Raw genomic sequence first — 13,179 nt, forward strand, 5'->3', positions numbered from 1 at the left:
ATAAAATTTTCATTCACCTTATACAAACTCTATGTAGTGTCTTTAAAAAAGGCCATGAGTGAGAATAATATGACATAATTGACATTTAGGATGAAAAGAGATTAATACTAGAAATAAATGGCTGTGATATGTTTTCCAGTCATCATAACAACGTACAGACCTTGTTAAAGTGTAGGTTTGCTAAAGTTGAAAGCCCAAGTCATTATATTCTCATCTTGTTAAAAAATCTGATGGCCCTTTCTTTTTTAGTTAAAGAAGGATAAATAATATAAACAATTTACAACTAAAAGATGTAAAGGTTTTGCAGCTGCTGGATGTCTTTTGGGAGATTAGATTCTATAATGAGAAGATATAACCCTCATTTTACAAAATCTGTTGCTGTCTTGGGAAAAAAACATCACTGAATAAGATTAGAAAATTCTTTTCATTCTTGAAACAATTACAGTTGCAGGCTGATTACTTGGCATATGCTTAATGATATCTTCATAGCTGAGAAGCAATAATTTGTTAAAGTTAAAAGAAGTGAGAGTCCAAGTGAGAAAGCTCATATTTAATTATACATATTTATTGTTAGATGTATGTGACTTTATCTAACACAGTAGGTTAAGTTTTCCACAAACATGTACCTATGGTTGTCCCATAAAAAACCAAAATAAAAAATAAAAAATTCCTTCCAGTAAGCACCTTAGAGACCAACTAAGTTTGTTCTTGGTATGAGCTTTTGTGTGCATGCACACTTCTTCAGATACCATGCACACGAAAGCTCATACCAAGAACAAACTTATTTGGTTTCTAAGGTGCTACTGGAAGGTTTTTTTTACTTTTTATTTTGTTTTGACTATGGCAGACCAACATGGCTACCTACCTGTAACTGGAACCATAAAAAACAGACCACTTTGGGATAATAACTATCTTAGGGGCAAACTAGATATGGCATGAAAAATTTGTAAATAGGGAGCCTTGTGCTACATTTTTTAAAAAAGCAAAACAGCTATGAATTCCCAGATTCAGATGACAACTGTAGCTCCAGGAAGCGGGGCTTTAACCCTTTCCACATGCTTTCTCCAGGGTGGAAACCCCCAGCCAAAGCTGCTAATTTTGCTCAGGGCAGTTTATGGTAGGGTTGGCATATTTCCTGACATATCCGGAACACCGCAGTCGGAAACAGTGTCCAGGCGTAAATTGCTAAAAATATCCAGGAAAATCTGGCAGTGTTGTTTGTTTTTGCGAACAACTCTGGGCAAAACTAAAAAAAAAGGGGAACAACTTTGGGCAAAACAAGCTCGACAACTTTTCTTTCCAGATTTTCACTGTTTGAAATATGGCAACCCTAGCTTATTGGAGGCACGCGGGTGGCGCTGTGATCTAAACCACAGAGCCTAGGGCTTGCCGATCAGAAGGTTGGCGGTTCAAATCCCTGCAATAGGGTGAGCTCCCATTGCTGGGTCCCAGCTCCTGCCAACCTAGCAGTTCGAAAGCACATCAAAGTGCAAGTAGATAAATAGGTACCGCTCTGGCAGGAAGGTAAACTGTGTTTCTGTGCGCTGCTCTGGTTTGCCAGAAGCGGCTTAGTCATGCTGGCCACATGACCTGGAAGCTGTCTGCAGACAAACGCCGGCTCCCTCGACCTATAGAGCAAGATGAGTGCGCAACCCCAGAGTCGTCCGCAGCTGGACCTTACTGTCAAGGGTACCTTTACCTTTAGCTTATTGGAATTACTACAATTTCTAATTTATATTGGGAACTCTTGTGTCTGGGAGATCCTATTCACAGATGTCCAGCTAATTTTGCCCTTACAGAACATAAATTTTGTGAGATTTGGATTTCAGATGAGGGAAATGCAATAGCTACTATCTAACCTGTAATGCTCCAGATGTTGCTGTACTAAAGCTTCTATCATCCCTGACTGTTAGCCATGCTGGCTTGAGCTGATGGGAGTTGGAGTCAATTAACACTTGGAGGGCCCAGGCTCTCCATCCTTGCTATACATGGTGTAATAAGGCAATATAATCTTTGGATCCCTGGCAAGCTGTTTAATTTTACTGGGCCTTGAAAACACAGGAAAACATCATATGAAGAAAAATATACTGTATTTAAAAAAACAAACAAACTTCTGAATGTCCATGTAAAACATAAGATGGTGTTCAACGAAGTTTTACTTTCAGTAGCCTGTAACTTGAGTAGCCCTATTGAAATTAATGGACTTAATGTAGTCATGTTCATTAATTTCAGTGGATCTACTTTCAGTAAACCTTAGCTGACTATCACCCACAGTCTTGGGAACTTTACTTGTATATTTACAGTGAGAAAATTATTTCTGTCATAAAATAAAAATGAAGACACCATTGGCAAACTATAGAGCAGAATATTTTGCTCCCTTAATTGTGATTTTCTAAGGAAAGCTGGAAAGGGAAGGAGTACAATTGTACCTCCACTCAGGTTACGTAAACTTCGGGATACGCAAGCAGCAAACACGGAAGTATATTTCTGGGTTTTTGTCGCCCGTGCGTGCGCAGAAGCGGTCTCTCTGGCTGAGAAAACCTCGGGATCCGGCCAGACCTCCGGAATGGATCCTGTCCGCAACCAGAGGTACCACTGTACTGTTTTAACATGTAGAAAATAAAATTTGAACATATTTAGTGGTGCACTGTTTTCTTATTCTGATTCCTTTTTTCAAATACTGAGCAGGTCCCAAATAGACAATCACTTTTGTGTTTATCTGAAATATGACTAATTGCAAAGTGGTTTCTTAGTAGCAGAATCAGCAGCAGAGTTCAAGTGCCTCATTCTGGGCATTGTGTAGGCAGAACAAACTATTAGCTGTGAGTCTGTGTTCTGTCATGCTGTGCCATCTTGAAGATAGTCCGCAGTTTTAGTGCAGCCCTCTGCCCATTGGAATCTGGTGGTTTGAGAAAATAAAGTCCTGTGTGGCCTGAAATAAAGTCCTATGTGGTCCTATGAGAGCCAGTGTGGTGTAGTGGTTAAGAGAGGTAGACTCGTTATCTGGGGAACCGGGTTCGTGTCTCCACTCCTCCACATGCAGCTGCTGGGTGACCTTGGGCTAGTCACACTTCTTGAAGCCTCTCTGCCCCACTCACCTCACAAAGTGTTTGTTGTGGGGGAGGAAGGGAAAGAAGAATGTTAGCCGCTTTGAGACTCCTTCGGGTAATGAAAAGCGGGATATCAAATCCAAACTCTTCTTCTTCTATGTGGTCGGATTCTGGCCTGGCTCCTCTGCCTGAGCAATTTGTCTCACAATGCAGGTAACTGAACCTCCTTCCTGCCTCCCAGCCACCAACTGACAAAGAGCCTACTAAATGTGCTGTAATATATCTTTCAATTTGCATTATTGTGTCCCACATTACTATCCATTTTACACCATTCTGGCATATTTAACAATATTTTCCACTCTTTAAAATTACATTAATATTGCTGACAGCATAGATGCTTCAATTAGGCTGTCTTTGAATAGGAGCCAGAGTCTCTCCCCCCTTTTTTGTCCCTTTTTCAGATTCATGTGAAAGGAGAAGTTGACAGTTTTCATTAGAATGAGAGCTCAGACAAAATTTTAATGTGGCTTTCTGTTTATATTGCTACCTTTGCATTTTCTTAGGAAAAGCAGGATGCAACCTCTTTCAGGCTCTTCTATTTATTGGACTACTCTGAAATGCATAAATACTTCCTGACTGCTCAGAATGAGGATTTTTCTGCTATGCTAATGAGTACAAATAAGAAAATGCATCCAAAAGTGGCTAGGTTAGCCGTCATGTTATTTTAGCAACAAAGTGGGTGCAATTAACTTGAAGTGCCACAATGTGTAGTGTCAGAGATCTTCGGTGGGCGATTTTTAAATTCACTACAACAAAGAATATCATAATCATTTTTCCTCACTTCCATATGGTGTCACAGAAATGAGAACTATACGTTGGTGGCCTTTTGATACTATTTCTGGAGAAACTACTCATTAGTCCAATAGCAGGTATCTGATTGATTCTTTAGTTCTGTCACATGACTGACAGAACTGTAGAACTGTAGCTTGCCTAGCAAAACGATCTTGGGTTTTGGTACACACTTCAGAAGTCAGAGAGTTTGTATTTTTGCATCTCTGGTTGATGATAGAACGTGGTGTGCAACTAAAATGACTTGCATCATACATAACTTGAATTGATATATTTTTATAAGGTCAGCTTCTTTCTATAAGATCAGCTGAAAATGCCCTATTGTTGGTATTCTCTTTGTGCCAAGGCTTGGCTTAGCATGTCATATAAACCCAAGATTTTAGTTAAGCTAAAATCACACTATGTGCAGAAGTGCAAACCACTCCGCGCGCATGCGCAGATGCGGCAGTTTGCACTGCATCCTTTTTGGCAAGTGTCCGGGGCAAAACGAGCTACGACTGTATGCAGAAGAGGGATTCATGGCAGAATATACTTTTTTCTAATATGAGTTGTCTCCTACTCCTTTTTAATGTAAATATTAAGTATACAATAGCTGATAAAATTTGTAAACAATTAGCTCCAAATTGCTGAGGGTCAAACAACATGTTGCACAGACGTTTGTAATATAATCTCCTGATATTTCACTTTCACTTATAAATCAACTGCAGGTGTTCCCTAATGGGATTGGAGCAGCAGCAAATGGGAGAGGATATTTAACCCTTTCTTCCTGTTTTTTCTGATCTAAATGCTCCCCTTTCCCAAATACCTGACAGGAAAACATACAGTTACACAAGGTGCCTTTCCCCCTGTGATAAATTCTGAGCTGGAACTTCATTAAATTACAGGTTAAATAAATTCTAAGACTCATAATTAACCTGTAAGATATGGTAACCTTCAATTTTATAACATGAGAGAGCTATCACTTGAAACCTGTGATGTGAAAATACTGGGTAAACATTACTTTATGGTGATTTTAGCACATCAGAAGTGGTCATGGGAATTGACTCTCATGTAGGCCTGCAGAAGCTAACTTGCATATTATCCTGCTCTATTTGCTCTCCAAGAGTGAGGAAGTTGTTTTCTTTCCTGGATGCCTGAGCAATAAGAGTATGCATGGTGTGCTGCACATAACCAGGCTTTTCTTATACTCTCATTTTTCTCAATAAGTCAGGGTTACTGATTTCCTATCATGGTCCTTGTGAGACTCCAAAGCAAGACTGTTCATGGATTGTCATGCTTCTGAAGTATTTATTAATTTTAATAGTCATTACTCTGTGACAAAGACATTTTGAAGCCTAATGGCTAAGCCACAAGACCGATTCTTACTGGTGGCTGTTTCCTCCTCACTGATACAGAGGTAATGAAAGCTGTCAAACATAGGGGACCCTTGTGTAATTTGAGTTTCAGTTACTGGCATACCAGGAGATGGGCTTGTACTTATTGATAGTACCACTCCATGCATTAGTGAGCTTGATCCCTTGCTATTCTCAATATATTTCTAATTGCTTATAGAAATGGGACAAGTATTGAACGGGGAAATCTGAAATGCAAACTTCCCTCACTTGTAAAGCGCAGTCCAAATTCAAATGAGGTCCTGCCCTTTTCAAGCTGGGTCTGAATCAAATTGGAGTTGGCACTCTTCCTCTTGCTGTTCAGTCGTTCAGTCGTGTCCGACTCTTCGTGATCCCATAGACCAGAGCACACCAGGCACACCTATCTTCCACTGCCTCCTGCAGTTTGGCCAAACTCTTCCTCTACCACTGTCTTATTCCCTCTGCTGACTAGGGGCAGATGACGTGGTTACCTCAGGCAGCAGATCTGGGCCCAAGGATCATGTCATTCACTGCCATGTCATGTGCCTGCTACACTCCCATGTCACTCCTCCTCCATGCCCTGCAGCTGCCACGGTCAACTCCACCTCTGCTTCAGCCATGCTCCTGCTGTGGTGGGATTGTAGCTGTGTGGCTTGCCTGCAGAGGAAGAGAGGTGTGTGGTGGCAGCATGGCACACCCTCGGTGTAAATGAAGGAAGAGGGAGCATGGTGCCATGCACACCCATGGAGAAGGAGTAGGTGTGGCAGCAATTTTTTCCCCTCTCAGGTGGCAAAATGTCTTGGGCCAGCCCTGCTGCCATTGTACCACACCTTCTCCAAGAAAAAAGGGCTTTGTGAAAGGATAATGGATAGCATTTAGCATAATAATAATAATAAATACTGTCCTTCATCCACAGATCTCAGGGTGCTCCCCAACATAAAATGCTAGTTCACATTTGCATATGTGTGTGCCCACACTCATTACCTTGGGGAAAGGGATAGTAGTAGGAAAACAAAGGTTTCCAGCTAACACAAAATACCAATGGTGACTCTTCTTGGCCTTTTTGTACTTATATTGCATATCATTCCCTGTCATGGATCTTGAGAGGAAACAGTGCTGTGCTTTCCACCATTTCTTATCCCAAATCATATTCAAGATAAGGCATTCCTGTTTAGGAAGTGTGGGGACTGGGGTGCCAACTTGAATTAAATATTGTGGGGGCCCAGGTAAGCCCCACCCTGCATAAATGATCACATGACACAGTGAACACACACCTTTTGAATGGCAATGCCCATCAACTTTGTGGGTGCCAGCCCCCTCAAAAAATTTATTGTGGAGGACAGAGCCCCCATGGCCCCCACGAGTTAGCTCCTATGGGTGGCGACTAGCAAGAAGCAGGGCAAGGAGGAATGTGGTGGCTGCTAAATGAGACTTTTCAAAGGGACTGCTAAATGGGACTTTTCATATGAAATGCTTGAAATGTGCATTGATTTTTTTCCTCCACAAATGTGTTTGGGGACTTTTCATACTCAGGGTACACATCTCTATTCTTGGCTGGCTCACTACAACTTTTTACAGTGCAGCAATCATATATCATTTATAAGGTTGACTACAATTTGGATGATGATACTTGTCTCACATTATACAATAGTATAATAGTTACTAATTTGAGGTAAAATAGGATTGGTTTATGGCCTGTACCTGTTCTCTTATGTGCTGTAAGTATGTGTGTGTTTGAAGAAGTTACCTTATTTTGTTTTGTTTTTGTTTCTTTCTGGTATTTGCATAGTTCTGTAAAAATTTACTAATACGTCACTGAAAAATATTTACAAATATTGGGAAACAACTTTAAGACTTTGTGATTTTACAGAACTCTTTACTAATCATGCTAACAATAAATTCTTTAATAATTGTGCTAACAATAAATACTTCAATAATTGTGCTAAAGATAAAATTCAAAATGATGAAATGGACAGATGTATTATGAGTATTATCTGTTCTGTACTTTCAACATTTGCAGTATGTGCAGTATGTTTCATATATATCAAATGATTAGGGCTGCACAATTTATTTAAAAAGATTGTATTTAATTACGATGACCTGCATATCACTTTTAAAAAGAATTTTACCACTTCTTAAATATGGTCAAGCTGAGCTCATGCTAGAAAACACACACATATGGCTGAGCATATGTGGATTACAAAATATGAAAATCCTTCCTGTTTTTCCTTATATTTCACATGTGGTGTTTAAATACAGCCAGGATGTGTGAGAATTTATCATATAAAGGATATTTTTCCCATGCAAGGTGTGTCAAATATAATTCTTGAAGCTTGAGTCATTTTGTTGAAAAGAGAACCACAATAAATCTGAATCTGTATATTAATTTTCTCTGACATACAGTGCAATATTTCACAAGGATATACATGTCATGGGTTTATGACAACAACTTTGGTCCTCTTATCACCAGTAAACACATCTCTTAGATAAGGTTAGGAAAAAGAGTTATTGGTACTGAAAAAGTGATTGGCTGCTTTTGTAGCAAACCTTGAAGCTTGCATTTTTTTGCTTCCATTTCACCCAAGGCAGTAATGCTTTTTTAAATGTACATACAGTTTTTACACACCCACCATGACCTACTAGATTGTCTAAAATGCAGGCATACATTTAGTCAGGTGCTGTTGCAATTGATTAATTGCTATTAACCAATAGCTGTGGTTAGGGCCAACATCCAAAAAAGAGTGTTCCTGAAGTTTGGGGGAGGGGAAGTGGAAGCTACAATGATTTCATGAGAATGGCCATATTGCTGTGAAATTACAGAACTTTTGGTGCACAGCAGTTAGGAAAAATGTCATTGTCAGCCATGATGATCTACCTGATGATGATGCCAGGTGCTTATGCCAGGCCTCTTTCTGCGTTTCAACTTGCACTGCGGGGGTGGGGGCACAATCCACCCTATGGCTGTGGCTTGGAAGTTTCTCCTACTGATAATGCACCATGGGGTATTCCAAAGTACAATTCCTGCTTTAGAAGCCTGCTCTAGTGTTGATTGTTTTAGTGATGCAAAATATCTGTGATTCTTCAAATCTGTCATTTCACATAGTCTGTTTTGAGAATTAAAGAGGAGGAGGGCAAAAACCCATGTCCATGTTGCTTAAGATTTACATTTCTCCACAGTATATAAATTAGCCTTTAGTATTGGATAAATAAATATTGTTAATTTTTATGATATCTGCAAGCCTTAGATTTCAGATAACCCTTTCTATATTTTACTGCATGATTAAAACTACTTGTATAAACCATAGTTGAAAATAACTACTGTAAAATCCTATTTCTCTAACATTTGTAGCTAATTCATATATGCAGCAGAGCTTTGTATGCCTCACTGACCTTGGCAGCAATACAGAGGTCACATTTCCACATGGTTAAGCTACTCCTGAACAATTTCTCCATCTCACCAGACACAAACCATTTTTACTCCTCCCAAAAATCAGTCAAGCAGCAGGTCTTCTCTAATTTCTTTTTCCCTGACAAGGATGATGAATATGTGCAATGCAAAGAATCTCCTGCCATCTATCCTTTCATGTTTGAAGTGCTAAAGCAAGAAAGAAGCTTGGGCATTTAGGTGCTTCAGTCATTAGGAACTGTAATTGCAGAGAATTGTCCTGACCCTAGGCAAGCAACTCTGTTGAGTCAGCATTTAATGCTGAGGCCTTAAGACATGTATTCCTGCACCAAGTTCTGTTGGATGGGTGGCTTGGTGTGGTGAGTTGGAAAAATAATATAGAGAAGGGAGCATATAGAAGGATGTTTTCCTCTGTTGTGCATTGATAGATTTCTATCTGGAAGATAGAAGCAGTTAGAAATATGAGTTGGTAGATGTACAATTCTGATTAAACCAAAGAATGTTTTGGCTTAACATAATTCTAATTTGTTAACCATATCTTTTCAACAACAAAGTACAATCTATACATCATTTTCGTTCTGGTACCTGTTTGCACAATTTGCAACCACAATTCAATACATTATTATGTGGATATACAGATTTTTTGAAAGCCAATAATATACAGCCACAAAGTTACATAAATACCCTGCTGGTAAGATAGTGTTTAAACAAATTTCCAGGGGAAACAGACCCACAGAATGACTTTCTCAAGTGTCTTGGAGATTGTGCTATGAAAGCACTTCACTGAGGGCACACTCTGTGTTCTGGAATGTAACCATGAAGACTATGCTCTGGGTAGGTTGTGTAGGGTGGAATGTGCTGGTGTGTACAACATATTAATCCATTTCAAAATCATGATTATGTTGGAATGCAATTTGCTTTGTCAAATTAAAATTCATGTGCTTATGTGTGGAACTCTGACACAGATTTAAAATAAACATGCTGAGCTGGGATAGGTGCCACCTGAGTCTACAAAAAAGGACAGCTAATTTTATTATACATAAGCCTGGGAGTTTACCTTTCCTTGATGGTGCCATAATACACCTGAAAGATCAGACCCTCCAAAGAACATGTTACACTTATTTTTGCTCATTTGCATTGGCTATCAAATTATTTCTGGACCCAATTCCAGTGTAGTATTATGTTCAATGTTTTAAAGATTCTGCCCTGCATAATTGAAGACCATCTTTCCACATAGTTTAATCTTCTAAGGTTAACAGAGCAGCCTTCCATCCATTTTTCTTCCCTTTCAGACTCAGAGGAGGTTCTTATTAGTTGTTACACAAACCCTTCTGAAACTAGCAAAACCCACTGTACATCATCTTGTACACCTTGCAGGATAATTAAAACTAGACATGGACAAGCTGTCTCCCAGACACATTGGGTTAATTTGGCAACAAGCTAAATTCTTCGTCCAAAATTGGAGAGAACTCTGATAATTTTTCTGAGCTAGGAATGTCCTGTGTTCCACCAGCCATACCTGTTCCCAAATAACCTTTATTTCAGTGCCCATCCAATGCATCCCCATTTCCGTTACTTGCCTATTAAGTGACAGCTGGCAGGAAACATAATGGTGGTGCACAGGAAGAGAATTCCTTCCTTCCTTCTTTGTCCCACAGCATGATGAGTGGCAGTAGTTGGAAGGGATTCATGGGAGGTGTTCTTCAAAGAGCTACTTCAATTACTATTCTGCTCTGGGGGGGAGGGGCAACAAGAGGGAAGTAGGAGAAAACTCATTCCTCCCTGCATGTTAAAACATAGGCCACTCCTGCTTGCCGAGTAAGGGAAGAGGGATTGTTGTTTGGGGGTGGGTGGGGATTACGGGGAGAGCTCCTAAGGATGTGGGAAGGGAAGCCAGGAATTATTTTCCAGCTCAGACTCGATCTGATACAGGGTGAAATTTCAAAAGCTGTCCTCTGGTTTTAGGCAGGTTTTTACAATCCCTCAAAGTTTTTCTTTGAGACTGACTTGAGAGAATGTTACCAGCACTCTAGTTAGAATTTGGGTTGCTATTTGAGAGAGCTTTTCCTGGGACTGCTTAGCTATTTAGCATTGCTGCTGATCCTGAGTTATGATGCATTTCTCATTTATGTTATGAAACTAAAAGGGGCTTTGTTTTTTTGCTTCTGTATTCATTTTATTGTGCAATGCTTTGTAGATTCTGTATGTAATGCTGTAGTAGTTGTAGTTGTAGCAGCAGCAGGAGTCAAAATAATTTATTGCCTGAATTTACAAAAATGGAGCAATATCTGCAATGGCTTACTGAAGAGTGCATTACTGGTACTTATGAGAGATATTTTTTTTAATCCTGTTGCCTTTCACTCCCATCTCTCAGTGAATGGAGGCTTCAATATGAAGCTGTTTGCGAATAATGCTTTTGTTTTTTAAACGGGCTTGAATGTGTCAGTCAAGTTTTCTGAGTCCAGTTCATATCATTTTTCTTTACAATATTCAGAAACCCTGGTTCAGCAGAGCAGAAAACAACAGAGGGAGGAGTGCTGTTTTCTTTTAGGTACTGAAAATAACTGGCTTACAAAATGCTTCCAAGTGGGATTTTTATTCTGTGATTGTGGATCTGTGAATCTCCTCAAACATAATGCTGATGCTAGATCAATTGGTGGGTTTAGAAAACTGCTTATTCCCTCTAAAACAAATTATTGGCATTAAAACTTTCTTATATTAAAAAAATTAGTGATGAGGGGTTTTTAAGTGTGTGTGTTCAGTGCTCTTTACAAATAGGTTTTATTTTCATTCATATAGCACCGATTCATATAGCCTGATACAGGCTGATGCTGTGAAGACATTATCAGGAGAGGCCAATCCCCTTTCTTGGAATGCCTTGTCAACACAGCTGATCATACCGTCTTCAATATGATGCAAAGGGGAGAGTCAATACCAATTGACAATGGGTATTTTGATTCAGCCCCAGCTGTAATCATATGTGGTAACAAACAATTTCAGTGTTACTGTTTGTGATTTCTTTCATTACATTCATTGCTGAACTTTGATCCCTCTGTCCTCTTTCCCAGGTCGTCCCATTCCACCTACATCCTCGTCTAGCCTTCTCCCATCCGCTCAGCTGCCCAGTTCCCATAATCCACCACCAGTTAGCTGCCAGATGCCCTTGCTAGACAGCAATACTTCCCATCAAATCATGGATACCAACCCTGATGAGGAGTTCTCCCCAAATTCATACCTGCTAAGAGCATGCTCAGGGCCACAGCAGACTTCCAGCAGTGGTAAGGAAACGCTATACATGTGGCATTTGATTATAAAATTCTTAGCTCAAATGAGCAATTTCTAGTTGTCATGAAAATGAAAACCGTGACTCAAGCATGAACATTGTGAGAAATGGGCAAATATTTGTAACTGTGAAAAACTGGAGGTTTTGAATGCTTTATTAGATTAATGTTTTATATCTTGATAGATGAATATTCATTTGATATCTCATTGGGTAAGTTTTATTTGGGAGTGTTTCCTTTGAATTAGTAGTTACCTATATGAAACTGAAACCATTAATGTGCCTTATTAACTGATGGAAATCTTCATGTATGATTTGTACTTATTTGTAGGGAAAATATAACCAATAGGGTTTTCACTGTTTTGCATTTTTATAGAATAATACATTGTCTTTTAAAATGCAAAATGTTAAGCTGGCCCTGTTGTTATGTTTCATACTATCCTCATATCGGTATTAACAGCTAATCCTAACTTTCCAGTCTTCATGCAATGGTGATGCAATTTGATATTGACTTCTGGCTTATAAAACATTTAGATTGTATTTTTAAATGAGAAAGTAGGTTCCATTTTACATGAGAAAGTAGGTTCTGATTTGCATAACTCAGTGCTTGCACAAGATCCTTTCACTAGTCAAAGTTCAGATGCTGTAAAAGCATTGTAGAGCACTTGGAAAAACCAGGTACAGGTGGTTTTCACACACAGGCATCCAAAATTTGGGAAACCTAAATCAACAGACTGGTAGACTGTGATTCTTCACTTCATTTAAAGGTTAGTTTGGTTTTAATACTCATTCTAATACAGTATTCATTATCATTTTAGATTCTGTATAAAGTCTTTGGAGGCTGCCATTTCAAATGTGGACCTTTTTTACTCTTTGACCTTTTTAAAAATAAAAGTAAAAAATGTTATTATCCCAAATTTTTCTATTATAGTACCATTTTTAAGTAGTGTAACATGTCTGCTTATTATATTCTATTCATATGGCACAGTGCTTAATGGATGTGTAAACCCAGAACTAGTAAATAAAATAAAACGTTTTACTTGAGTTTTTGCTTTAACACATTACAGTGAACAGTATTCTTAACATTTATGAGCTTTAAAACTAGAGGAATTAACTTGAGGTGGAATCTGCTGTCATTTCTCTTGAGAAGGAAGCATAAGAGATCACAATTCTCTTAAGATGTCCACCATTCATGGTTGGTGAAGGACCCCGTGTGAGAGACAGGGATGTGTGGGAGAACAA

The 13,179-nt window shown here is 39.1% G+C and overlaps 1 protein-coding gene across 2 annotated transcripts in view; it reads left to right on the top strand.

The window, feature by feature from the left end:
* LOC117041261 (teneurin-2) overlaps nucleotides 1–13,179 on the top strand; it is a 479,562-nt gene that overhangs the window by 186,531 nt on the left and 279,852 nt on the right. For both annotated transcript variants that reach the window (XM_033139834.1, XM_033139833.1), the window contains exons 3-4: nucleotides 11,152–11,208; nucleotides 11,726–11,935. In XM_033139834.1, the coding sequence (XP_032995725.1) occupies nucleotides 11,152–11,208; nucleotides 11,726–11,935 (267 nt within the window). The remainder of the gene's footprint in view (nucleotides 1–11,151; nucleotides 11,209–11,725; nucleotides 11,936–13,179) is intronic.

Source organism: Lacerta agilis, chromosome 2, assembly GCF_009819535.1.
Source record: "Lacerta agilis isolate rLacAgi1 chromosome 2, rLacAgi1.pri, whole genome shotgun sequence".
In the NCBI taxonomy this organism is placed as follows: domain Eukaryota; kingdom Metazoa; phylum Chordata; class Lepidosauria; order Squamata; family Lacertidae; genus Lacerta; species Lacerta agilis.